This window comes from Lagopus muta, chromosome 14, assembly GCF_023343835.1.
Source record: "Lagopus muta isolate bLagMut1 chromosome 14, bLagMut1 primary, whole genome shotgun sequence".
NCBI classification, from domain to species: Eukaryota; Metazoa; Chordata; class Aves; order Galliformes; family Phasianidae; genus Lagopus; species Lagopus muta.
The window spans coordinates 8,333,157-8,360,902 of record NC_064446.1 but is presented as its reverse complement, the minus strand read 5'-3'; the positions used below and the strand labels follow the sequence as shown (position 1 = coordinate 8,360,902).

The following is a 27,746-nucleotide window of genomic DNA, read 5'->3' as shown; positions in this document are numbered from 1 at the left end:
CCCCTGCAGTCTTGGCTGCCCCACATGTCCCTCCTTTCCAAAGCCGCTCGTTACAGCAGAGCCCCTGAGCCAGAAGCACGCACCGCTGGAGCTGCCCTTCATCGCGTTTCCCGATCCCAGCTCCTCGCTCAGCCCTTTGTTAACCCACAAATCTCCCCCTGCGTGCAGCCGCTCCTCTATTAACCGCGCGGGCAGAGCGGCTGCGGGCACCCCCAGCTCACGCGCGGTGCCACCTGCGGGACAACAGCACGAGGCGTCGCGGCCCTTCCATGCACGGCAACGCGCAGACGTGGCGTTCCGGCGACAGCGTTCTCTCTCATGACATTGAAGTTTGTAGGATTCCTCAGCCCTTATTTAGGATATTTGTCTGCTTTGCTGCCAGAGAGCAGCGCAGCAGCCACACAACCCCGTGCCCCGCACTGCCCGGGGGTGTCAGGAGGCGAATGGGACGTGGGGGGTGGGAAGTTTGGGAACCCCGGGGCAGGGTGTAGGGACACCCCGAGAGGGGGAACACACGCGGGGACACCGCGAGGCGGGGAGCACTTCGGGGGGCGGGGGGACGCGGCGCGGGGACAGAGACGGACCGCCGCGTTCCCAGCTGGAGCGCAGAGCGGCGACACGCGTGGGGCGGCTGCCGGGCCGGGGGGGCACGCGGGGGGGTACGAGGTGCGCGCGAGGCGCGGCGCGGGCTGCCATTGGCCATGCCGGGCTGATGTCACGGCGGGTGTTGCTATAAGCTCGGCGGCGCCGAACGGGCTGGGGACAGTCGGGCGGGTGAGCCGCCGCGGGACGGGTTTGGACGGGTGAGGAGCGAGCGAACTGGAGCGGAGCGCAGCGCACACAGCCCCGCACGGCGGGAGCCCCCGCGCCCAGCCCGCCCGCACCTGCCGTCCCCTATGCGCGGAGCCCGGCGCAGCGCCACGACGCCGGAACGCTGAGCGCAGCCCCCGCTGCCTGCCCGGGGACCTGGCTGGGGGGCCATGGGGGTGGCGGGCACCGAGCTGCCCGGCGGCAACGTCAGCGCTAACCAGAGCGCCGCAGACCCCACGGTGTCGCGGGACGTGTGGGTGGTGGGCATGGGGATCCTCATGTCGCTGATTGTGCTGGTCATCGTCTTTGGCAACGTGTTGGTGATCACTGCCATCGCCCGCTTCCAGCGCCTGCAGACGGTCACCAACTATTTCATCACCTCGCTGGCGTGCGCCGACCTGGTGATGGGCCTGGGCGTGGTGCCCTTCGGTGCCTGCCACATCATCATGGAGATGTGGAAGTTTGGGAACTTCTGGTGTGAGTTCTGGACCTCTCTGGACGTGCTTTGCGTCACGGCCAGCATCGAGACCCTCTGCGTCATCGCTGTGGACCGATACTTTGCCATCACCTCCCCGTTCAAGTACCAGAGCCTGCTGACCAAGAGCAAGGCACGCGTGGTCATCCTGGTGGTGTGGGCGATCTCGGCCCTCACCTCCTTCCTGCCTATCCAGATGCATTGGTACCGGGCAGACCGTGACGAGGCCATCCTCTGCTATGAGAAGGACACGTGCTGTGACTTCTTCACCAACCAAGCCTATGCCATTGCCTCCTCCATCATTTCCTTCTACCTGCCGCTTGTGGTCATGGTATTTGTGTATGCCAGGGTCTTCCAGGTGGCCAAGAAGCAGCTGCAGAAGATAGACCGGAGTGAGGGGAGGTTTCACATCCAGAACAAGGAACAGGACCAGAACGGGAAAGCCGGGCACCGCCGTTCCTCCAAGTTCTTCCTGAAGGAACACAAAGCCCTGAAGACCCTGGGCATCATCATGGGCACTTTCACGCTGTGCTGGCTGCCCTTCTTCATCGTCAACATCGTGCACGTCATCCAGGACGACATCATCCCCAAGTACGTGTACATTCTCTTGAACTGGCTGGGCTACGTCAACTCTGCCTTCAACCCCCTGATCTACTGCCGGAGCCCGGACTTCAGGTACGCCTTCCAGGAGCTCCTGTGCCTCCGCAGGTCTGCTCTGAAGATGTATGCCAATGGCTACTCAAACAGCAACGGCAGGAGTGACTACAACGAGGAGGACAACGGCTACCCCCTGGCACCGGATAAAGCCAGTGAGCTGCTCTGCGAGGAGGGCTCCTTCCCTCACCCCGAGGACTTTTTGCACTGCAAAGGTACTGTGCCTAGCGGGTAGCTCTGAGACGCGATGGGCTCTGGCGTGGCACACTGCTCCTAACGATGAGCCTTTCTCTATGGAAATACAAAAGCCTGATAGTTAGAACGATCCTCTCCTAAAGCACACCTAAACCCCAATGGCTGCAAGAAACCTAAAACTCAGCAAACCTCCTGCAAACAGGTGAAAGGCAGCCCCGGGTGGCTCGGGTGGGCTGGCTGCTTGCAGGGGTTAGGAATTTAAGTGCACGACCTTAGGTCCCGTGTGCCGGGGGGAGTGCTGGGGGGGATGGTATTTTAAGGCTGTGCAGAAAGCTCGTCCCAGGAAGAACTTCCTGGCTGTGGCCGGTGTTGAACTACCTCATGAGCTCGGTGCTGGCGGCTGCTGCGGGAGCGCCGTGCTCCTCGGTCTGTGCAGCACCTGCCCCAAAATTCCCCCGAGGGATGCTTAGAGCTCGGTAGGCTGTATCTGATCCTGTTGCTGTCAGTGGGAAAGTTTAAACAACGCCCGGAAATCAAAACAAAACAAAACAAAACAAACAAGCAAAAAATCCAAAAACAAACAGAAAAAAAGACCACAACAGCCACGAATGCGTCTTTTGTCAAGTGCTATAGGACTTTCCGCTGAAATAAGGATAGAAATAAACGGAGTCTTTGCCCAGAATGTGACACTGTGACTGTGGGACTCAGGAATGTGGTACTGGGAAGCCGGGCGATACGCTGCTGCAGTCGCAGCCCGTCCTTCTGTCGAGACCGCAGGCGAAGCTCTGCGGCCGCCCGGTTTGTTTAAGTTCGGTTCCCAGCTGGCAGCCTGAGGAGGTGGGCAGGGAGGGTTTTATTTTCTGTCGCTGAGGGCTGACAGTCCGGCAGCGCAGCCCTGGCCGCGGGACGGCTCTAGGCTGGTTGGTTGGTTTGTTTGTGAAGGGTTTTTTCCCTCCCTTGCAGCGGGTTTGCATTGCGTTCCCGCAGCACTTGGCGGCGGGCGCACGGTCTGTCACGGCGGCAGACGCGGGCGGGCAGGTGGGGACGGACGCACGGACGGACGGACGGACGGAGGGGTGGCCGTGCTGCTCGGCGCTGCTCGGAGCCCTCGCTGGAAGAAAGCAGCGATCGCGGGGCGGAAATGGAGCTCCCCCCACGCTTTCTTCCGTAGCTGCAATTTGAAAGAGGGGAGCCGAGGAGGATGTGAAAGTGCGGTGTGTTCAGAAGCAAGTGGGAAAGATGGGGGAGGGACGGCCCCGCGCCCCGTGGGAGCTCTTCTCCCTGCCTGCACTCGGGGGGTTTTGTTGGCACCGTTGCTAGGAGGCGGCTCGCACCCACCTGGGCTGCTCTGCCTGCCCGCAGCTCCCGCAGCCCCTTCACAGCGGCTCCTTTTGCTGCCCTCGCGGTTACGGCCAGGGCGCGCTGGTCGGGATCAGCTCGTAAGGACAGTGCTGGTGCTGCAAGGTTCAGGGCGGCTGCAGACTCATCCTTGAGCTCGCAGCATTCCACGTGATAAAGCCGCACCCGGTTTTGTGGGGAAGGGTTTGTAAATCCTCGTGCTCCCTTCTGCCTTCCCCCAGGTATCCCAATTCAGTCTGGGAGGACAGGCAGCCTTTAGCCCTGTCCTAGCCCTGAGCTGGGTGCTGGCTCGGCTCTGTTTGCAGCCTCTGCAGCTTGGTGCGTGCTACAGAGCGGCAGAGAATGTGTCCAGCAGAGCTCTGTGTCACTGCCAGCTTTGCTGCCCTTGCCCATCCGCACCTTCCTTGGTGCTGTCAGCAGTGCCCAAGCACTCCCCAGGTCATTGGGTTCAGCTTTTATATTACAGCATGAACAAACGAGAAGGGTGTGATGGCTCAGAGCGGTGTGTGGCTGCGGGGAGCAGGAGGCCAGGTTGAAAAAACATTTTCTCCTCAGATAAACATTAACAGGCTGTCCTGGCAGGGGAGACCTGGTGTGGGGTCAGGTGCTTTCAGCTTCCTACTGTAAAGGGCTGAAAGGCAAGGGGCCCTGTGCTGTGGGGCTGGTGTCAGTGCCCCATGTAGGTTAGAGATGCACCGCATTGGAGATGCACTTCAGCTCAGTATGGGTCCTGATTATCACAAAGCAAGAAGTGAAAATTAGCCTCTTGGTTGAAGCGATTGATTTTTACTGTGCCATTAATCCTGCCTAGGCTGGTGTTAGCAGGAGTGCGAGGTGAGGGGGTGTCCCACGGTGATGGCTCTTGGTGGAGGGGCAGGAGAAATCCAGCATCCACATCTCAGTTGCTGTGTGCATTTTTTATTATTATTAACTACTATTTGCATTTCAACAGCATGTGCTGTGGATGAGGATTTTATTGTCCAAATAATCGCTCTGCTTGCTTGGCTGGCTGTACTCATACTTCAGATGTTGGTGCCGTATGCAGCCAGAGCTGAGCCATGAGCAATGGGTGACTGCAGCACTGCTGCAGTGTGCAGAGCACAGAGATGTGGAAGGGACAGGGAATGTCTGTCTGTCTGATGACCTCTGCAGTACAGTGCTAAGGTGCAGTGTTAGGAAACCTCAAGCTTACCCATGTGTGAGTGTTGAAAAGCTGATTTCTTTCCTCTAAGACACCACTAGTAAAACTGGTGAGGCTAACTGCTCAGTTCTGGAAGCAGCTGGAAGTAAAAGAGATAAATACCAGAGTAGTAAAAGTTGTGTCACCAATGAAGTCAAACTTGATTAACCCTTCCTGTTTCATGAGGAAAAAAAAAGCTGAATAAAGGAATCCCTTTGCCTATTGAAATGCATTGTAATGAAAAGAATTTAGAGATGTATGCTAGGGACTCAGAAATGGAGCATTAAGTCAGGACGCAGTAGCTGCTACAGTGATTTTAGGGTCAGGAGAAACCCATCACGCACATTTCAGGATTAACACTAGCAGAGGGCTGGCTCGGGTTAAGTACATCTGATAAAACACAGCAGTAACTTCATTAGAGGACAAGCACTGTGATGAAATGCTGGGTTCTTATTGCAGGCTGCTTTCTATGCTGCAGCCACGATGTGCATAGAGCAAGGGCAGGATGGTGCGAGCACGAAGGGTGGGTGTGAGCTGGAGCTTGGCATGCCTGTACCTTCATGCTTTCAGTCACTTCAGCCAAGGAGCTTGTTACTGTTTTTGATGCCTTAGTTGAGATGAGAGGCATGATTGCAGCTTTTGTGCTGTCACAAAGTACCGTTCTTACTGCGGGTCCCTTCATTATTGCTGTAGCTTCATCCCCTAAAACGGGCAGAGTATCACAAGCTGCTGCCTTATGTCAGTCCTTTGCTTCTTGGGATCAATTCTGGAGACGTTCTGCTTTCTGGGAAGCCCAGGCCTTGAAACCCAGCCTCGCTCACTGTGGCTCTGGGGAGCTGTGGGGCAGCAGATCCCCCCCGCAGTGCCGATGTGTTTGTCTGGGTGTCACTGATGCACAGTGTGCCCCTCTGTGTATCTCTGTGGGGGCTGGCCCAGAGCCTGTGGCTATTTCTTTGGAGCCCCGGTTAAAGACAGTGCTGAGCAGTGGGTACAGCAGGGAGGACAGCAGAGACTGAAGTTACCAAACCCTCCTGAATGCCTGACAGCAGGCCAAGGCTCAGCGCGGAGAGGAGAGCCTCGTGTCTCCAAGCAGCGCACAGCGTGCTGTGTTTTTCTAAGGGTTTGTTTATGTATTTATTTACTATAAGGAACATGTTTTTGCAGCAGAGGGAGAGCATTTACAGGGCTGGCTGCAAGCACACCACAGGCTACAAGCTCTCCCATCATCTCTTGCCCTTCTGATATTACAACACTGCTGCCAGCAACTCCAAACACCACTCTGCCCGAGGGAAAGGCTTCTTCCTCTCTCTTCACCAGCCCTCTGCATCCAAGTGTTTGTATTCACTGGTACGATGAGCCCATTTCCCAAGAAGATGAGTTTATGAGCATGCTCATTCCCCTGGCAGGAGGGAGGACATCCTGCCTCACATGTTCCCTTCTGTGCTGTCTATCAGCAAACACTAAGTGCCATCCCATCACAACAGCAGGGGAACAGAGGTTCTCTGACCAGCCATGGCTGTCAGGGAGGGTGGAAATGGGGAGCTGTCACCTCAGCCACCCATGCAGGAACATCCAGCACCAGGAGCACCCTGTTCCTCAGCTGAGCCGCAGTGTTTGCTGACTTGTAAGAGCCGTGTGCCATGTTTTGAAAGCGTTAGCCCTAACCTTTCTTCTTGGGTTTGTAGAGAACATCTTGCAATTGACACACAGCCCAGGCTGTGGACGCACAGTCATTTGGCAGCTGGGGTAGCTACACCCTTACGCAGACATTCCTCCAGTGACAGCTGCAGGGACACTCAAGGGAACATGTAGGTGCTGCTCGTGATATTATGGAGCAGGGCAGCAACACTGTGCCCGCTGAGAGATGTTCCTTGTGCCCACACTGCAGCTGGTGGTACTGGCAGAGCTGGGGCACAGCCACAGAACAAAGTGCAGCAGCTTGACAGGGAATGCAGAGCTCCTGTGGTTGTGGTAGTGCATCCCAGGACCGGGCAGAGCTGTGCACGCTGGAACTGAGTTTACACACAGCTTGGAAGAAAGTTGTCTCGCCTGCTAAGTGTGGTGAAATCTGTCTGTAGGAGCTGGACCTAACCCTGTCCCTGAAATACATTCTTGTGGAAAACAAAGTGGATTTGCTGCTTCTCCATGCATGTTTGAGTTTTTCTCCTGTTTTCTCACCCTATCAATGGCAGGAACCTTTTCAGTGCAATATTACCAGTGCCAGCAAGAGTGGGTTGGGAAATATTTTCTTGTTTACTGTCCTTGGTAAGGCCATTTTTGCACAAGTGCATATATATTTAGATATATGTATGTATATGTGTGTATATACCTTGATTATCTATATACAGTGATATATAGATCTGTATATAAATAAGGAAATGTAAAGGTGTTTTGTTGTGCTAGCTAGATGAAGACATGTATGTTCAAAAATTAAAGTATTTATTGCAGGTCCTAATGGTTGACATTGTGTTTAAATAAAGAATATTTATGGTATGCTTGTAGTCAAGTGTCCTTGCTTCAGACTGTCCTGCTGGCTGCGTCTCCTACATACTCTCCAAGTGAGTAAATCCTCGGGCTTGTTGGAAACTAACCCAGCACCGGAGGAGCTCGGAGCATGTAGAGTGGCAGAGCTCCATTCATTTATGCTGCACATTGAGCTCGCCTCCCCTGGAAGCACTGAGGACGCTGCAGGTGCTCAGCACCCCCTATAAAGGGCTTCTCTGCTTTCCATCTCCAGGGCTTATAGGAACAGGGGTTTTGGGGAACTCACCTGCTGCTCTGCCTGTTTGGACACCAAACAGCTGCAGTCATGTGTGCCTCCTGCGTGGTGGGGATGGAGAAGGGCCGGGGACAGCTGAGCTTTAATCCTTTGTTGCTGATCTCCAGTGCCAGCGTTCCCTGGGAGCGGGAAGAAACAAATGTCTGTAGGGATGGGAAAGTGAAACCCAGGAAAGTCATGCAAGGGTTTATGGATCCTGATGCTGTGCTGCTGTGTGCCGAGCAAGGTCTCGCTGTGCCTCTGTCCTAACATGGTTGGGCTGGGCTTGAAGCAGCTGTGAGGATTTGAACCACGTGACTGGAGTGGGGGGATAGCAGCACAGTGTGATGGATCTTTTCTGTTTGTCTCAAGTTGCTTTATCTCCCTTCAGGGCTGGAAAATCTTCTGGGGGGTCTTTGGACAAATATCTCAGCCTCTTCTGTTACCAGGTGTGCATCCCTGTTGTGCTGCTGCTCTTACTGCTTTAGGAGGGGTAAAGGAAGAGCATGGCTCATGTTAAACAAGATCCCAGACCAGCATGTGCAGTGACACGCAATTTGCATTCCTTATGCCACTCAAACCACAGTGAAAGCATTGGCAGCAAAGGCCGATGTGTGTTCTGTGTGTTTCAAGGCTTCTCCTCTCCAAAACAGCTGCAGGTCTCACTGTGTAGCTTGGATGGGAAGGGACCACACCGAGCTCTTACAAAATACAGTGGATGCACAAATTACAGTAATTTATGATTCTGTAACTTTGTGCTTTCAAGGGCTGGAGGGTCCCAGCTGGGAACAGGTGCCATTGCTGACTGCAGGGATCCTGGAGAGGTGGGAACCCCATCTGCCATCCACTGTTCCTTTCCAACAGGACCTTCAGACCGGAGAACAGCTCTCCCTATGTCCCTCCTTGTCCTTGGTACTTAGAGGTGCCCAGAGCCCAGAACCCACTTCAGGGCTGCACTGAGGCTCCCACAGCCCTGCCTGGCTCTGGTCCGTTGCGATGCCAAAGGAATGGCATTAGGAAACCATGGCAGTGGCTACCAGAGCAACCTGTGTTCTTGCCACATGGCTTCCTTGCAGCCTGCACTGCCCGCAGCCCCACTCATGCCCTGCTGGGCAGGTGGGGGGGCTCAGGCTCCACCACTGAGCTCCACAGCATCAACCCCATCCTGAGAAACACATAAACAGCAACAGGGCCTCAGCAAAACCCCTGCCAAGTCCTTTCTCTCTCATGTAAATATTTTTTTCCTCTTAAGTGTATGTGAGTGTGAAAAATCCCTTCTTAATCTTTTCTCTTTCTGGATGAAAGAAATGTTTGTTCATCCTTGGGTGGGGATGGCCCTCCGCTTGAGATTCAGACATTTTGCAACCATCAGCTCAAGCCAAACTGATGCTGCTGAGAGCATTTCTTATCTCTCCCAAATCCATGCTGGTCTTCCTGCCTCAGCCAGGTTGCATCCGAGCAAAAGGTGCCCACCATGATGGATGCGTTGGATGAAGGTCCCACGGACTGCAGTTAGTCTGGGCAGTCTTGAAGAAGCCTTCAAAACACATGTACACAATATCCATGGGGTTGCAGGGTCCCCACTGCTGGACCCTGTGTTTTAGTGGGCTTATGGAAATGAATGGCAGGTTTTTTTCCTGAGAAAAGATAATATTCTTGAGGTCTGACCCTAGAATCACACTGCTCAGTGAGGGACACTTCACCTTCTGATAAATGCATGAGAAGGTTGCCACATGCTGCCACATTGCAGCAGAGATCTTGGGTACCTGATATGACTGTGCACCTGGTAATGGGATGGAGGAAATGAGCAGCAGCATATGGGAGTGTGTTGTCACCATCCTTACCCAGGTTGTCCTGCTGGAGTACCAGCTGCCAGCCCTGCCCATGGCACTCCACTGGTGTCCCACCAAGTCTGCAAAGCTCTGCTGCTTCTGGTGCTCCAGCAGGAAACTATCTGCTCAATGGTTGGTTAGTTGTGTGTGAGAATGATGCTGAGATAAATCCTTATCAGCCTTGCTTGTAGGTCATGGTAACATCGTGTTGTGACCAAGATACCATAGTGATACTGAGCCTCCATGTGAGTCTGGGCTCTTTCTGGGCTCAAGAGTTTGGTACAGAGCTGCTGGGTGGGAAGGATGTACAATGACAGTGATCTGGAGATCTTTTTGTTCTCTGCCTGAGAATTTCAATTTTTCATATTGGGAGATGAAAAATAGTGATAAAATTCTTTGGAAAAGCCAACCTTTCAGCATGGATTTGAACAACTGCAGCTTACTGATGCCTGGGTCTATAAGGAGGTTTTCATCTCCCTGCCAACAGATTCATAAATACTTAGAAGTTAGTGAAGTAAACTAGAAAGATTTTCATGAGGATGGAGGCAGCCAAAGAACAGAGGCAAAATGAAAGGTAGCCCAGAGAGAGTGTAAAATAGTGATGGAGAAACAAATGGAGATGAGAAATGGTCCCTGGGAGAGAAAATGACTCAAACAGCAAACTTGGGCGGAAAACAGGAAGCTGAATTCCATGTGGTAAAGGAGGGAGAAGCTGGAAAGGGAGTACAGAAGTAGAGATGGAGTTGGGAACTGCTGCGAGAGCAGGACCTGAATGTCAGTGCAGGCAGCCTGACTGCTGCCCCTTTCCTCCTGTGTCAGTGTTTTCTCCTCATCCTTCAGCAGGAAGGAGGTGGCAAGCAGGGAGGGGGGTGCCTATAGTGGTACAGCAGTGCTGGGAGCTGTGCAGGAGAAAGAATGGCCATTAGAGAGGCAGTGCATGCACAGATTGTTCCCAGTGCTAGGGGAGTTATCCAAGGCAAGTGGCCAAAGCCTAATTTATGCTCATGGAGCAGGGAAGGTGAGAGTTGTTTTATTTTTAAAGCCCTTTTTCTCCACCTTGTGCCGTGCCACCTTCTGTGGTGGGGTTCCAGTTCCAGGAAGAGAAGGGGAAAACAGCCCTGTTCAAACTCATACATTGTGATTTAGCCCATAAATGGCATTTTACCCATAAGTGGACCAAGTTAGCTCAGGCCCTGGGTGTCCATCCATCACCCTGTCACTCGGCCAGTTTCAGGGTCACAAGGCAGCAGGATCAAGCCAGCCCCATGCCACATCCCAGCCCAGGCTGACACTGGAGAAGGCCCAGGGCACACTACAGTCATGCCATGCTGCTCAGGAAAGCCAGGGATTTTGTCATGGAAGGAAAGTCCTACTGCAAACTTGAGATGCTCCACAAGCAGCTGGTTTGTTCGTTGACAGCACAGAGCCCTTCAGTGTGAGAAAAGGTGGCCCAAAGCTGACCCTGGGTTATCTGGCCCCACCAGAGCCCTGGGACAAGCTGTGCAAGTGTTGGTACGGATGTGGGTGCACATGATGGAGAGATAACCAAATAGAAGAGTTGCATTCAGGACCTTGCTCTCATTTTTACTGCAGTGACTTTCATGTGAGTCACCACAGTGGCATACTATCACAGCTCACAGGCAGCACAAAATCCTCAGGTTTCAGATAAGCACGCATATGGACAAACTTGATGTAAAATTACACCGGGTAGGCACTGCTCTGCTTTGTGTCTCCTGGGAGCAGCAGGGAGGGCTGAACTCAGGGGCTCTGCCCTGCAGCAGGTGGGGTTTCCCAGCTCCATAGCTCAGCTGTGATGCTGGCGGTGCCCAGCACTGTCACTGTGCTCCGGGCTGCTCCCAGCTTCCTTCTTCTGCTTGTGCTTTCATGCCTGCATCTGCTTCTTATTGCTGGAGCTGCACGTCTGGCAGCCCTGCAGCAGACCCCAAAATGCTTATGTTGGAGCCTGCGTGGCTGATGGGTCACAATGTGTTACCTGTGCTGTGCTAGCAATGAGCTTTGTCTGCTGCATCTGAGCATAAAACCTCTGAACACAGGAACAATCTTTGCTCTCTCTGAAATGCCTCTCCATGCTCTCTCAATGTGCCTGAGAGGTTTTTCTGAGATACAAGCAGGTGGTCAGTCTGTGGAAAGGGAATAGACCCTGTTACAGCCCCACAGCCAGGGCACAGAGCCATCTCCTGCAGGCTGTTGTGGCTCCTCAGCTCTGCCCAGGCCTGCAGGGACAAATCAAGGGGAGAAGGATTTCATATTATGGATGTCCCAGCAACTGTCAATGTCCAAGCCTTTATCAGTCCCAGCAGACTCCTGCTGGAGTCAAGTGAAAAAGGTATCAGTCCCACCCCACATTTTTTTAAGAAGGAGATCTTGTGGAAAGGTTGAAATTCTTGTGGGCATCCTCCAAAAGAGCAGAGCTCAAAGGACTGAGGAAAAGGTTCCTGCCAAATACATTGCATTTTGAATAGAGGCAGTGAATAGAATAGAATAGAATAGAATAGAATAGAATAGAATAGAATAGAATAGAATAGAATAGAATAGAATAGAATAGAATAGAATAGAATAGAATAGAATAGAATAGAATAGAATAGAATAGAATAGTTGGGGAGAGCAGCATCTTGGTTTGGAAACAGGGCAGACTTGCTTACATAGTACCTGCTTGTTCTCTGGACGACATCAGCAGTTGGTTTTGTGGGATTTTTTTGTTGTTGTTTATTTGTTTTGTTTTGTTTTTAACTTCTGGTGTCCATATGTGCTGAAAGAATGATAAGATGGCATTAAAAAAGCAGTTGAAATGTGTTCTCTCTTGGGATCCTTCATCTGTAGATAGAGGGAAAGAGGTGCCCAGAGAACATCAGTGCTGGGCAGCAGATGAGGAAAGCCTGTAATCCATTTCCAGAGTTACAGTGTCTACCTTAACCTTTCAGATTGGATATTAGGAAAACCTTCTCCAGAAGAGTGATCAAGCACTGGCATGGGAGGTGATGGTGTCACCATCCCTGGAGGTGTTCAAGACTGTGGAGATGTGGCACTGAGAAGTGTTGTTTAGTGGGCAGTGCTGGTGGTAGATGGATGGTTAAGGATCTTTTCCAACCTCTGTGATTCTATGATTCTGTGACTCTTTTACGCCTTCTTTATTTCCCTTGTTTTCCATCCATCTTTCCTGAAGCATCTTTTTCTGTGTCTTCCTTGTAGAAGACACAAAGTCAAGGCTATGTGTTTGGAAAGTCCCCCCTCAGTCCTTGGCTCAAGGCAAGTTTATATAAAACAAAACATTCATGACTTCCTCTTGGTCCCCATGTTCCTTCCCGAGCTGCAGCCATGTGCAGGGCAGTGGTTTCCTCTAACGTGAGCAGTGAGCTCGCTTCCTCCTCAGAAGCTGCTCTGCTGCCTGCCAAGGCACGATCACTGTGAGTAGTGAGCATGTCTGCCAGGTACAGAGACAGACTGGGCCAGCCACCTGCTGCCCAGCCTGGTGATGGCCATGGTGTTGTGTAGGAGATGCAGGTTTCCCTGGAGGAGAGCTGGAGGCATCAGAATAGCACCAGGGATGCTACTTGGGCTCTGCAACAGCATCACTCTCAGAGTTCAAATGCTCATCGCTGCTTTTTGTTTGTCATTTTGGGGTGTCCCTGTGATGCACGTTGTGCCAGCTAGCAGCTGTGGTTAGGGAAGGATGGGGTACCATAGCTTGTCTCTCCTGCTGTGTCCATTGGGCACGCTTGTCAGCATGGCAAATGGGTTTGCATTGCTACAGCCACGCCATATCAGCCTCAGTTTGCTGAGATAGCTTTGCCTTTAGCAGCTCAGGAAGGTGTGCAGGGAGCCCTGTGGCTGCACCTTACCCAAAGGATGTCACACTCAATGCAGGTTTTCAGCCTCCAGCATCCTTGCCATCAGTCTGTTACTGAAACACAGCAAGGCAGCAGTGTTGAGATGTTTGTTTGGGCTTTGTGCATAATGCCCCAAGACCTCAATCCTCTCCAAAGCACAAAAGCTTTTATGTGAGGTGCTTGTTGAGTCGCAGGAAGAAATAGCTGAAAATATCACCATGTTCTGAAATGGCAAACATCTGCGATTCAGGCACTAGATTAGAGGCTGAGCCACAGTGACTCACTGCACATTGCCGTGCCTTGAAATGGAGCCTGCGCTGGAAGGGCAAATCCTCTGCAAGGGTGTTTGGAGAGAAGATGCACGGTGTTCTATCTAACCTGAAGCAGGCTGAGGCCAGGGCAGTCCTGAAGAACAGGATGCAGTCCTGTGCACCAGGAGGGCAGTCATCACAAGGGGGGCTGTAGGAAGTCATTAGCTGTTATGTTTCTCAGAGTTTTGCATGCTTGTGCTCAAACTAAGTGTGACTGCATCCCCACAAAAACGTACCATTTTCATTAACCCCGAGTACTCGTTAATGTTTCCTCCCCCTATTTCCTTCCTTCAGGTTACCAAAAAGGTGATGTTTGCAGAGAACTTTCCTCCTTCCCCTTCTTGTGTGGTGATTCATTCAGGGATGCCACGTTCCTCCGTGGGTGATACAGAAGTCAGAGCCAAGGAGGCAATTGCATCACATTGCATCACTGATTCAAATGGGGACAGAGGAGTCGGTGGATGCTAATGGGTGCTTCTCTGTGCAGATGCTAACTATAGCACCGACAAAACCAGGTCCAAGTAATGGCCCGAGGAAATCCCCGCTGATTTTAGCCAGGAGTTCAAATTACTGGTTGTTACCATCAAACAATTAATAGAAACTAGACCTATTAGGTCATCTCAAAGCAAACATCTAATTTTCACTAGATCTACAACAGGTATCGTGAATCCTGCCCTAACTGCTCAGTCTTGTATGAACTTTATAGGACTCCCATTTGCAATGGTATCATACCAGTGTTATTCATGAACTACAGAGCAACAACACATGGAGCTGTGGGTGTCCCTGTTCTCTGCAGGGCAGCAGGTTGGACTAGATGACCTTTAAAAGTCCCTTCCAATTCAAACTATTTTATGATTCTTTGATTCTATTCTCTTGCGCATTTCTAGAGGATTCCTCTGTGTAAATATATGCATGGGTATATTGTGCTCACCCTTCAGATCTTCATGCTGTTTGCCTGGTGCAGGACAGTAGGTGCCCACCTGTCTGGAGAAAAGGCTGGGCTGGTGTTTGAGGTGAGGTGAACAGAGCTGAGTACATGTATGCATCTCACTCTGTGTGTCTTCCTTACCTGGAGGCTGTCTTCATTTGACTTGCAGTAGTTTATGAAAAGTTCTACAGGAGTTCCATGCAGGCACCGTCTGGTTGGAGTTCCATGCCAGAGAAACCACTCTTTCTTTGCACATCACTGGTTCTTCAGTGGCCATTTCAGCCCAGTGAAACTCCTGGAAACTCCAGTGCTCATGAACCCCACTCTTTCCTCCTGCTGTCACAGCAAGCCCTCATAACTCAGGGTGAGGTGTGGAGGAACACAGCGACCTCATGCAGCTGCTGGTGAGTCTCCAATAGGAAGCTGGAGGCCTTCAGATTTCATCACTTCAGCACTGTCATAGCTATGTAACCTATTTAAAATACAGCAAACCTGAAAGCCCTTCCATATCGGACCATCAGAGGGCTGTAGCTGAGCTGCCTGAACCCTCGTAAATAAATACCAGGACTGTCATTCCTGCAGAAGTCTTGGGACCAGCCATTTTTAAATGGGCTCTCAGGTTACAGCTGGGCTTCACAGCACAGCCTGCAGTTGCTTCAGGGTCATGGTGCTGTGAGGTAAGATTTGGCCCTTCCTAAAGAGGAGGGAAATTACAATAAACAAACTGCTGAAAATAGAACCTGGTGTCCCTTCAGCATTCTGCCCTTGCCATTTCTGCATGTTCCTGGGGAGGTCTTGCTGGGCTTTTCCTCTCCTTTCATTAACTTCTTCAGGGGTTGTCTTGCTTCCATCTCCCTGTGTGGAGATCAGGACAGGTCTTGTTGTTGGGTTGTGTGCCAGCGAGAACTGTGTTAGAAAGCAGTAGATTCAGAACACTCAGCCCTGCTGGCTGGAAACCCAGATGAAAACAGATACAGCTGCTGATACTGGATGATGGGCATGAGCACTGGAGGGATGGGCGCATCCACCAAGTGCAGCAGGTCACCAGGATTGGAACCATCAGATCACCAACAAGCCGAGCTCCACCTCACAGGGAAAGCTTTCCATATCTCCATGGCAGATGCCAACTGTGTGCTCATTTGCTTAAGACATTTTTTGCCAGCACGTATTCAGAAAAACCCCAGAGGGCTGCAATGGAGCAATCAGCACCAAACTGCCAGGCTCTGGGAGAACAGTCCTTCTTGCTAGGTCTGTATTTACCCATGCGCAGGGCCTGCTCCACCCTGGATCCCTGACCATGGCCTTCATGCTGTTTGCCAGCCCACTGCAGGACTGTGCTGTGCCTGATGCGATGCCGCTGGCCATGTCCAGCAATGCATAGTGGGAGCTCAGCCGTGGTGGGGCTCAGTGTTTTCTGCAAGTAAGGACTGGGAGTGTTTATCAGCCCTGGCACAGACCTCTCTGCTCCGCCCTTTGATGTGGATGTGAGCAGGATGAGGGAAAAAGAATCCGACTTCTTTTCATCGAGCCACATCTACTCACATGGGGAGTGGATGTGAACGATTTCCCAAAGCAATTTTGAGCCGCTTTTGAGAAAGTTACTGGAGATCTGTTGCACAAGAGAGAAATAAAGGACAGTTCACACTCTGTCCCTCTCCCTGCCCATGCATATCTCACGTGTTCCTCACTGATGTGACGGGATGAGAGCTGCTGGACTTCCTCCAAAACAACAGATACCCATGATTGATTGCCACTTCGAGGTGTTTGTGTGACCCCAGTGCACACAGGCAGCAATGCACCTCTTTGCTCTAATGTTTCTCTTCTGTGTGTTGAAAAACAGTACTCCTTTTTACTACGTTACGTATCGTAAGGAGGGGAAAGGGAGCAGAGGTGTCTGGTGCTGCTCATGGCAGCTGAGGGCAGAGCTGCTCTGTGCTGTACCAATGCAGGATGGGGATGTGTGCTGCTGCCTGGGCTGATCCCACCTTCACCATCCCCATTCCCACGTGTGCCCTGTGGGACAGCTGTGACAGACGGTGATGCTGTTTGTGTTCCCTTTGTGCTATTTGCGCACTCTGCTGACACAGAGGGAAGGGGCTGGCTGCTTTTCCCCATGCTGAATCACTTACAGTTACGTAAATGCCTTCTCCCCAGGCATTCAGATGCCGTGCGAGTTCCCCAGCACCCGCCTTAAGAAAACGTCCAAGCCTTGTGACTTCTCTTTCTTCCTTCCCCTTTCATTTACTTTCCCCTTTCCTTGCTGCCCGCTCCCTGCAGAGCCCTGCAGCTCCGTCCCGTTGGCAGCAGCCACACGTTGCCAGGTCAAATGTCTTCACAACTTCAGATTCTAAAAAAGAACCCCTGACCTTTCCGAGCCTTGCAGTCCCTCCTGAGCACAGAGGGCACTTCCTTCCCCACCAATGCATTAATGTCTCACCTCTCTCTTTTTACTTTGATTCTCATACATGAGGGAAACTTCTCTTTCACACTTTTGATGTGGCCAAAAACAGCTTGAGATGAACAGACCTGATCTGGGTAGTCCCTGAGCTGCCCCCAGCAGCCCACATCCCTTCATGGTTTGTGAGATCACGTGGCAGAATATCAACAGAGCAGAGAGCGGTGACTTCCTCCTTCCTTCCCGAATAGGGGTGCTTTAAAGTGCATCACCAAAATCACATCTAGGAACTGCTGCTTGGGTCTGTGTCATGCTGGGCACTCATACCAAACCCAGAGCTGTGTAACGCAATGGGCTGATCATAACCCCTCAGGAGAAACTTTCCTCCACAGTCACCCCTCATGGGCCCTTTCCTCTGCCACATCCCAATCTCAAGAAATTAAAGTGATGAATATTGCATAGTTTGGGGTACTGTCTTCTTCTAAGGAGAGAGAGGGAACAAACGAATAAAGAATTTTATGTGTAGGTGAAACGGCATCCGCTGTGTCTCTGTGTGAGCCTAAACTAGTCTTTGTGTTACCTCATTAGTCACGTTAGTCATAAACTTCTCAGAGATCACCAGAGATGTCAGAGCTGTGCAGAGAGCCAGCTGGAGATTGGAGATTTGGGAACCAGAGTCACAAGTGTCCCTGGCCTGCACACACTGACCTCCATGGGATCCTGGCCCCTCCTCTGGGTGGGAGAGACACAGCTTTCCCAGCTAAGGACAGGTGAAATGTAGCAGTCTGAAAGCAAGGGAAATGCTTGAGTGCAGATGTAGGCAGCAGCCACCTCCCTTCTGGCTGCACAACCAGGTAGGAGGAAACCCAATGGCTGCGGGTTCCTGTTGTAAAGAGCCAAGGGCTGCAGCTCAGTAGGGCTCAGCTGCAGGTGGTGGAAGTGTCACCTCTCTGCCCACTGCCCTGGGCTAGCACAGGGTTCATAGACTGCCTGAGGATGAAGGACTTGGCATTAAGGTTTCAAACCATCTCCCACATCTGGGGACATTCCACTTGTGGATCAGATCTTCTCCATGCTGGAGTGTCACGTGAGAATGCCTGAGAGAGGGACGACTGCAGTGCTGCATGTGGGAGGGAGGAGAAGCCATCCCCATGCCTCATGCTCTCTGCCTCTTACCCCAAGGAACCACAGGTGCATCACAAAAGCTCACAGAGCAGCACTTACAGGAGTGTTTGCAAAGGGGTCACGGCATTACCTAGTTTTAACTGTCCTGAATGCCACCTGTGTCTTCATCCCTTCTTCAAGTCTGAAAACCGTCCTGGAAATGTGCAGTTCAATGAGGCAGAACTTTAATCACAACAACCTGTGTAGCTCTGACTGCCAAATTCCTCAGAAAGGAGAGATTTCTGTGCTCTGAGAGACCTCAGGACAACTGGTTTGGGTGCTTGCCAGTGAATCAGAAGCAAAGACCCAGACCTTCTCCTTCCCCATGCCCCTCTCTCTCCATATGACTTGCTGATAGTGTATTGGATTCAGAGTCTGGCTCAGTCTCTCATTACCAGGAATAATATTCTAGGAATGGGAAAAGAGCTCCCAAAGAGCTGAAAGAACCCTCCCATGTGTGTCTGCCTGTGCTATAAGGCAGCGCAGGGCAATGTCTCCACTTTCCTGATGTGATAGAAAACAGCACTCAGTGTGTTACCAGAGAGCCGCCCCGTGACGCTGTGGGATTTCTAAAGTAAAACTTATATCTCACTGCCTCCTGACTTCAGGTTATTTTGCACAAAACAATTAACCAGACCACCCAAAATGCATTTACAAGATCTGCCAGAGACCCTTGGAGTATTTGAGCCTCTGGGTTTAATTTCTGTCTTGATGGTGGCCCACCTCTGTGTCCTGGGGCTGGCAGCCATAAACATCCCTGGGCCAGTCCAGAAGAATGAGCTTTGAGCAATGGCCATCCTTAGTGGGACCCCACTTCGTCAAACCTGAGAAACAGCCCTGCTGTGCCCTGAGCAGAGCATCTCTGCCCTCAGCTTAGCAACTTCCTTCTTACAGCATAGCAGGAAAATAGAGAACTTCTGAGTTAGTGGGGAAAACAAGTTAGTAGTAAAGTCAATGGTGGGGTTTCTATTTCATCTGTTGGTGGCCCTGTTGCAAGCACCTTGTCACTTAAATGCACGAGTGACACTTTAGTGAAGGGTCCTTACTGTTGTAATTCATTGGGAACCTCAAGAATACTTAAGGAAACTTCCCCTGGAGTGACCCTTCACACCAGCATGGCACATAATGTGCTTGACAGCCCTGCCAGCTCAGCGTGCTACCCAGAGGGAAGGGAAATTAGGACTTAGTCTGCATCCTTTACAGCTGGCTAGCAAGAAAGTGGTGCCTCTTCATGTATGTCTTTTTTTGTTACACAAGTCTGGCATACAGGAGTGTATTTCACAGCATCACAGAATTGTTGGGGCTGGCAGAGACCTCTGGAGATCATGCAGTCCAATCCCCTGCTAAAGCAGGGTCAGGAAGAGCTGGTTGCTCAGAGCTGTGCCCTCGGCGTGGGGTGGGAGGGGAGCTGAGGTCTCATCCCAACACATTTCTTCAATGAGGCGCTGAGTGCAGAGCAGATGGAGGAGTGAGAGTGCTGTTTGAGTATTCGGTTCCTATGGGGAGCAGGACTTTCTGTTCATTGTAAGTTGTTTGATTTAAGTCCATATTTGTTTAAACCTCAGAGGAAACTGGGTGTAAGCCCAGCTTAAGGACAAGTATATGTTGGCATCACCCCAAAGAGAGGAAATTACGGTGTGCCACAAACCAAGACGAAAGCATTCCCTGCATTATCTGGCACGCAAGGCCTTGGTTATAAAAGCACACTTATCTCTATCATGACTTCAGGCTTGCAGAATATCAAAAGGATGTGTTTTGTGGCTTTTTTTTTTTTCTTGCATCATTATGAAATCGCCTTTCTGCACCTCAGGAGCACACTGAGATCCCACGTGCACGAAATTTACACTTGGTCAGAATGGGAACACATTCAGCCCTACACAGCAGCGAGGTGCTGAGCATTACCAGGTCAGTGTGGGTGAGTGCCTGCCCGTGGTGCACTGAGCCTTGTAGCAGTGGTTCCAGCAGTGAAGAATCATTTGCCTCACCTGATGTGTGCATGCAATACTGTGTTTCAGAGTCAGCCTCTCCCATTAATGCTTCTGAAAATGTCTTCTCTTTGTATAATCCTCCTTCTTGCCCTAATGATGGTTTGTGTCACGGTTGCAACATTTGAGTGAAGTCTGACAGTGGTGTGGAGTTGGACGCACATGCTGCAGCACATAGAACAAACATATATAGGAAACTATAGGGAAGAAAACCACTACTTGCCAAAAAATGAACACCCCAGGAAAACATTGCACCAGCTCCCAGCTCTCTGACAGTCAGGAGTTCCTGCTGGGGGACTGCAAGGTTTTAGAGTTCACTTTAATAGTTTCAAAGAGAATTGCTGCTCTGTTAGGAACTGCCTTCAATCTGCTCAGTGACTGCAAAGCAAATAATCTCCTTCCAACTGCCCCAAAAATCAAAAAAGAGGCAAACAGAGCTCCTCAGAAAAGCTGGAGCAAGCAAATGAGAGAGAAATAACACAGCTTTAAAATCCTGTTGCTTTTCAGCTGTTCCACATTCTGGCTGCTTTCCAGAGTTACTTTAATGATTGACCAAAAAAAGGGAGTCCTTCAAATGTAAAGTTTGATGTGGGCATTTTCTAAAGTTTCTCACTAAAGTAACTGAAGCTCCAGGTCTGGGTTTTAGTGACAGACTGCCATTGGCATCAGGCAAAGAGCCAGTGACCTCCCCAGAGAGCCTGGAAGATTTGGGTGCCATCTCTGTGGTGGGAGATTTGTGTTCTCCAACAAGGCTTACAGGACAACGAGAACTGAGAGTACACTGACAACAACCAAAAAGTGGAGATGTGAAGTAAAATCAGTGCTAAGGACTGAGGCTGATTGGGAAGTTGTATTGATGCTTGGTTGTGTTGGCTGCTGGATCCTTGCTGCCCCAGGAGAGCTCATGGGGAATGAGCACAAAACAAGCACAGACCAGTGCAGGGGAGAATGATAGTGACCAAATACTTGTGAGTAATAATGAATCCTGAGCGGACAGATTCACTATGAAATGTTCAGCGCCACTGCCAGGTATTCCCAAAGCTGCCACTTGTATCTGGGAGTTGTGAGTGAACTCTGTGCTGGGAAGATGCTGCATCAGAGCCCTGCAGTGAAACAAAGACAAGTGGTATCACCATGCATCACCTGGGGCATCGCCTTGTGCAGTCAAGTACAGAGACCTCTCAGATCATTGCATCCAACCATCCATCACTAGTATTTCCCACTAAACCTGGTCTCTCAGTACAACAACTAATTGTTTCCTGAACACCTCCAGCATGTGAAGTGGTGATGTCCAGCTGGCTGTTTGCAAGGTGCACGCACTTGGCCTGTGCCCACCTCCATGCAGCCATTGCTCTGTGGGATGCAGGTGGTCCACTCTCTCCTGATGTCTGATCTGTGAGCACATCCAAACTTCCCAACAGTCAATAGCAGAGACCGCACGGCTTCTTCGGGCGACTTCTGTTTTGAAAGTGATGTTTTGACTTGTGAACCTGGAGGAATTCAGGGCAGAGGAAATGTTGGAAGAGGTCGGGAGCGCTGTGCTCCCTCTGCGTTACCCGGAGCAGCAAATAGCAAGCGTTCCAGGGCAACATCTGATTTTCTGCTTTTACGAGGCAGATGTTTAGGAGAAGTGACCTGCTGTTTATTTTAATTGCCATCTTCCAAACCTCCCTTCTATGTACGCGCACACATTCAGAGGCCATAAATAAGGATTCTTCAGGGTATGCAGTTATTTGGGTAGCTAGCCCTGTCTTCTGTCAGTGCCTGGCCAGGGACATGTCTGCAAATCTAGTTCCCCTTATGTATCAGTTTTACAGTGATGTAAATCAGCGAGGTTTAATTCCATTCTCAGCAGCACTGGCATAAATCTGAAGTCACTCCACTGACGTCAGCACTGCAATTGCAGTGTAAAGGAAAGCTAGACCCTCTTGGCTTCAGAATGTTGCTGCTGATATAGACCAGACCCAGAGCAATAGTAGTGGGGCTCAGCATGTCCCAGCACTATGGAATTGAACCACGGTTTGCTCTGTATACAGCAATAAAGACAAACTCTGCTGATTTCACTGGTATTTTGTTGGTGAAGATGAACTGTATCTTCCCCACAGCTCGGGTTGAGCTTGGGTAGGAACCCTCATGGCCCAGGTTGTCCTGCCCTCCTTGCTCTTGATAACTGAGCCAAGGGGACCATTGGCTGGAAGCTGCAGAGTTTACCAGTCCTGACACAAAACTCTGGTTGTTACCATAGGAACCTGAGCTTGAAAGCAAAGATCATCCAATGGGGAAGCAGAAAGAGGACATCAAGCTTCTGCATCCTATCAAAACTAATCAGCTTGGCTTGGATTTGGAATACCAGACAGTCACTAATTACAATAATAATTTTAGAAATATCTAGATATCGAGAAAGATTGATTTCTTTTGGATTCTGGGCAAGAATCCAGTCAGGATATCTGGGGCTGGGCTGAGGAGGAGGGCAGTTACCCCTGCTGCAAGGCACAGAGCCCTTCCCATGGGGAAAGGAGGCACTTATATCACGGTAGCTGTGGAATGCAGAAAGCCTCGCTGTGCTCCATGGGCGTCTTTCCTGGATGTAGATATGCAACTTGTTCAGAGAACTTCCTCTTCCTTTCCAGATGAACTCTGTATCAGTGGCTTTGCCCTCGGAGCTGACAGCTTGGTTCAGGTTTCCTGGTAAGCTTACAAGCTCCATCTATAGGATAGTCGAAGAAGAGTCCCTCGGCTTCAAGCTGTTGAAAAGGGCAGAGAACCTTCCCTAGTTCTGTTCTGGAAAAACTCATACCATATCGCAGGTCATCTCTGATTTCCTCGTTGTGACTTCATATTTAGGTACAGTTCCCCTCCCTGCCAGCCCTTGGTCCCATACTGAGCGACTGTGGGGCTGCTGTCTGTGGAAATCAGAGAATCATTAAGACCTCTAAGACCATCAGGTCCAATCCCAGCCCGTCCCACTGTGCCCACTGGCCACGTCCCTCAGTGCCACATCTCCGCAGCTCCTGAGCACCTCCAGGAAGGTGACCCCACCACCTCACTGGCAGCTGTGCCAGTGCCTGACCACTTCCTGAGAGTATCTTTCTAACATGAACCTGAACCTCCTCTGAAACCACTGGAGTTGTGGAATTGCTGTTATTCCACATGGGAAATCTCAGGGATTTTCTACAGACATTTGGACGATTTCTGGGTCCCAACTGTGGCACCCTTAGTCCACAGCAGCCTGTATGCAAAGCTCAATGGTAGCAATTATACAAACCATCTAATTGCAGTTGATTTAGCAAATTGGTTTCTTCTCACCTGGATGTTTAATGATTGCCAGCCTCAGCTCACACTTCACTGCACTAACTGTACCAGCAGAAGTCATTGCAGCTTACACAGCTTTTTTAGAAGTAGGAAACATAAAAAGTGAAAGATTTTTGTTCCTTCTCTGGTGCAAAGCAACAAATTGCCATTAAGAAATTCTCCAGAGCTTGATTTTCTGCTCAGGGCATAACTGTGCCCTCTTAAGTACTACACCCTAACATGTCTGGTTGTGCATCTCTTAAACAACGTGGCAGGGCAGATGGAGCATGAATATCTTTTCACAGATGCTGGCAACTGATACTACTGCAAAGCAACCCTCTCACACTGAAACTTCAGCTCCCATTTGCACAAGGAGCGCAGCTTCAGTTTGGACACCCAGAGTTCTTCTGAGAGGCGTTGTGTTCCCAGAGAACAGAAATGTTTTCTCTTCCTTCCTCCAGATCCATTCTGTTTGTCACTGCTGTTTTTCTCCCTACATCTGCACAGACCACAGTCTTCAATGTGTACTTGTTAAAATATCACATTAAAATATCACTTTCCAATAAACAAAAGCACGGGCATATCTAGTACTTGTTCCTTTCTCTATCTCAAGATTAATTTCCCATTTTTCCATCTAACACGTCAGTCATTCAGGTATCTCTGCCATCAAGAAAAGGGTCTGTTCCTTCCTTTTTGTAGATATAAAACCAGAAGGAAATACATTCTCATCTTCTGGCCAACAGGTCTAAGTGTGCATGTAGAGATGCATCTGTTTATTCTAATTATTTCATGCAAAAAAGCACTCTTTTGCTTTTTAGTAGGAAAATCTGCATAAACCTGATGCATTTTTTCTTTCTCTCTTGCACAGAGATCCCTGGGTGTCCAGGAATGGTGGAGAGCTGAAGGCTGACCTCCCTTCCTCCCTACCCTGAGCTCACGAGGGCTCTGAAGAGATGGAGTAGAAGCACAGCCCTGCTTCTCTGAGCCCAGGGTTGCTTGGGAAGTGATTGCCTTGGCAAACGTCTTCATCTCAGCCCATAGCCCATCGTGCATCACCTGAAGGAGAAGCTGATGAAGGGATTCAGAGGACCAGGAAGGGCTCTGCCAGCACATCAAGCACTGGAGAGCACAGACAGGGGATTAGCACTGAGAGGCACTCTGCAGGAGCCACTGCATAGGAAACCAGCTCTGGGAAGATGCTAGAAGAGCCCTGTGAGCTGAAGAAGGTGAATGGCCAAATGACCACAGAAGTACTGTGGGGTTTTCCTGGCACAGCATCCTTGGCAAGAGCTTGCAGAACACAGGGTAGCAGGACCACATGGCTGCATGCAGTGGCTGCACTAAAGGAGCCCCAGCAAGGTCCTGTCTCATGCTCCCTGGGGCTGCAGGTGAAACAGGAACCTGACCAAGACAGGGAGGAGGAGCACAGGGGATTGTTTTGGTTTATACTGTGCTAATTTCTGCTTCTGGTACCTGCTCTGTCTACCTCTTTTTCTCTTTAGCCCTACACGTACTGGATATGGGACAGCCCCACACAACAAGCAGGAGGTTTGCACAGGGCAAACCCTGTTCAGGGCAGCATGCTGCTGTCAGATGGGGCTGACACCGAACAGTGCAAACATAACCTGGCTTTCATTCACTCCTTATCCCAACAGATCTGGAACTGCAAAGCCTGGACTTCGGACAGGAGAAAGGCTTGAGCCTGGCAGTCTTTGCAAGCAGTCACATGCTAGCATGACCAGCCACTTTTGGGAGCCAAGTTTTAACACCCGAGAGCCAAAATCACATAGAGCATCTGGCTCTGTGCTGTAGCTGTTGAAATGAGTGTGCTGCACATTTAGCTCCTGTTTGTGGAATTTTAAGAACTCAGCAGAAAAAGGAACAGAGACACAGGGAGCAACATAGGCTCAGGCAGGGAATCGTAGGAAAAAGTGGTTCAAAATCATAGGGAAACTTGCAACTTCATTGCAGATGGCATCCCAGGCACAGACTGGTGCGCCCAGCTGGCAGGCTGCAGCTCTCTGGTCACTGAGCATCTCTTGCAGGCCCAGGCACAGCATGCCAGCACCGACCCAAGGCAGGAGCCACATCCCTGAGCTGCTGTGCCAGGCTTCCACCTGCAGAGCCCTTCCCCTTCTGAAGTTGTATTTATTTATTTATTGATGCCCTTACTGCTTGATGCAGTGCTGCTAACAGACGAGGACACAGAGAGGCAGCATGTGCCGTGTCCCTGCGAGATGGGAGCGGACAGACGGACAGATGGACACTTGCCCTCCCCTTGGGACTGGCTGTGGAGCAGCACAAAGCAGCCTGCCCAGGGGTGCGGGGCTCACCAAGGGCACGCAGTGGGCCTTGCACATGCAGGGACAATTGGGTTTTGTGTGGGTGAGGCATGGCAGCGGGAAATGCCTTGGTCAGGGCAGACCCAGGCATGCACATGGGCTATGGGAGCATATATCTGTGGGGCAGGAGGAAAGCTGCCAGTAAAACAGGAATGTATCGCCTGGGGTGAGCACAACTTTTGGTCTTTGGAGAATTAAGAACAGGCAGGATGGACTCTGTTGTGAAAGACAGCAGGACAGCTGTATGGGATCTCTGCGGAGCTCTTCCAGTCAGATTTCCTGCATGCAGCTGAGGCTGTGCAGCGCACATCTCTCCTCACTCTTCCTCCATGCCCAGATCCTGCCTTCCCAGCTGCAACGTTGCAATCTCCCCATCTGTTCCGTGCTGGTGGAGCAGCTGTGTCCCTGAGTGTTGGGCTCTGCCCTGCTGCTCCCACTGCTCCTGGCCCTGCACCCTGCCTCGTGCCCTCCTTTCCCTGCCCCATCCCCACCAAGGCTTTGTCCCAAACTGTGCGGCTGCTGCACGGAAACATCTCCCAACCCAAACCTGTTTCCTCAGAAGATTCCTAACTCCAGTCACATATTATGTACTGAAAGCACTGCCCTTGGGATTAGCATTCAGGTTAGAGACACGTGTGGGATCTCAGTAGGTCTTTTTCTCACAAAGCCTCTCTCTCATGTGCAGTTTGCAATAAGAGAAATGGATACACTTGCTCTGATAATCCACCAGCGTGGCCCAAAGCAGTGACTTGCTGATTGCTGAGTGCTTCCTTGAAGAGTTGTTGGAGATGGAAGAGACAAATTACAAATCCATCTGCCTATGGACCTTCAGGCTTGTTCCATGAATTACATTACAGCCTATTTTTAAACATCCTAACACCAGGGTTATTGTGCTTTCATTTGGGAGACTGCTCTGTAGTCCAAGTCAAGAGCTGCTATTAGCATTGCACCTGCACTTCCTCCTGAAATCTTCATTCCATTATTCCCAGTGATGCTCTGCAAACACCCGCTGCTCACTGGCTGAGCTCTGCCCCCTGAGCAGTGCTCCTCCTGCCTCCTCCAAGGAGCTCCCAGGCTGCTGCTGCTGCTCTGTCCTTCCTGCGGCTCAGCATGGCATGAGCCCACTTGTCATTAATTGGTGGAGAGGGAGTTGTCAGAGACCTGCACCCACAAGCAGAGCAGCCAGGACCCATAGCAGTATGGAGCTGTCCTGCACCTCCTTGCACAGCACTTGTGGCACAGGAGAGGGGCAAAGGCTGTGATTTGTCCATACCAGTGTCAGCTGTGAGCAGCTCCCATCCCACGGGCAATAAATGCTGGAGAGAGCACACAGCAGCCTCTTCATCTCTGCAGAACCCTCAGTGCTGGGGGAGCGCGTGTACCGCACTCGGCTGGAGCACTATTGTGATGGTGAGAGCTCTGTTCTCACTGAACAAATTGTTCCTACCAATAAAGAATGAAAAGCTGTCCTCTTCCCACTCTCTTTTATTGCACTATTCATCGAGCTGTGCTGGAGGAAGGGACCGCGCTGGGCTGGAGGGGCTGAAATTTGCAATGCAATGGACAGGTCATGGGGAGGAAAATCACAGCATGAAGTGCACTGCAGCTGGGGCTCTAGGGGGAGTTTGCTGATGCGAGGCAGGTTGCAATATCTCCTGGGGATGGGGCTGTGGCACACGGCTAGAGGGGAGCAGAGTGACCGTCGGTACCAGTTCTGCAGCTGCTATGGCACAGAGCAGAACAGGTCAAGGAAACCTAGAAGGAGAGAACAAGGCAGATGAAAGGGGATGCTGAGGCTCCCGGGGGTTTCACAGGATGATAATAAAGGAATCTGGAGCCTCCCATTCACTTGGCAGTGTGTGGTCCCAAGGGCCCGTGCTGCGCACAGCCATCAGATCAGTGATACAGCAGCAGGCTCTTTAATTCCTCCTCTCCATTGCTGGCTGTTCTCTCCTGGTGATGCAGGGCAGGGTGGCAGTGACAACCCTGCAGCTTTTAGGAAGCAATTGCCAGGAGAAGCTTTTGGTCTCTGTGTGTGGAAAGAATCAAAATAACACATTTCCAACAGAATTCATGATTAGACAATTAATCATCCCAATTTAAAACATTGGAGGGCCTGAATGAATAAAGATGCTGGAGGCTGTGGCTGTGCTCTGTGTCTAGCAGTGTGGAGCTTTAGGCAGTATCTGCACTGCAGGTCCACACAGATCCAGAAAGCA

The 27,746-nt window shown here is 50.9% G+C and overlaps 1 protein-coding gene across 1 annotated transcript; it reads left to right on the top strand.

Annotated features, from left to right (window-relative positions):
* The first annotated feature begins 777 nt into the window (after nucleotides 1-777).
* ADRB2 (adrenoceptor beta 2) lies at nucleotides 778-26,987 on the top strand. The gene is made up of 2 exons (XM_048960732.1): nucleotides 778-2,154; nucleotides 24,054-26,987. The coding sequence occupies exons 1-2, from the start codon at nucleotides 981-983 to the stop codon at nucleotides 24,086-24,088; spliced, it is 1,209 nt and encodes a 402-aa protein (XP_048816689.1). The 5' UTR covers nucleotides 778-980; the 3' UTR covers nucleotides 24,089-26,987.
* Nucleotides 26,988-27,746: the final 759 nt, after the last annotated feature.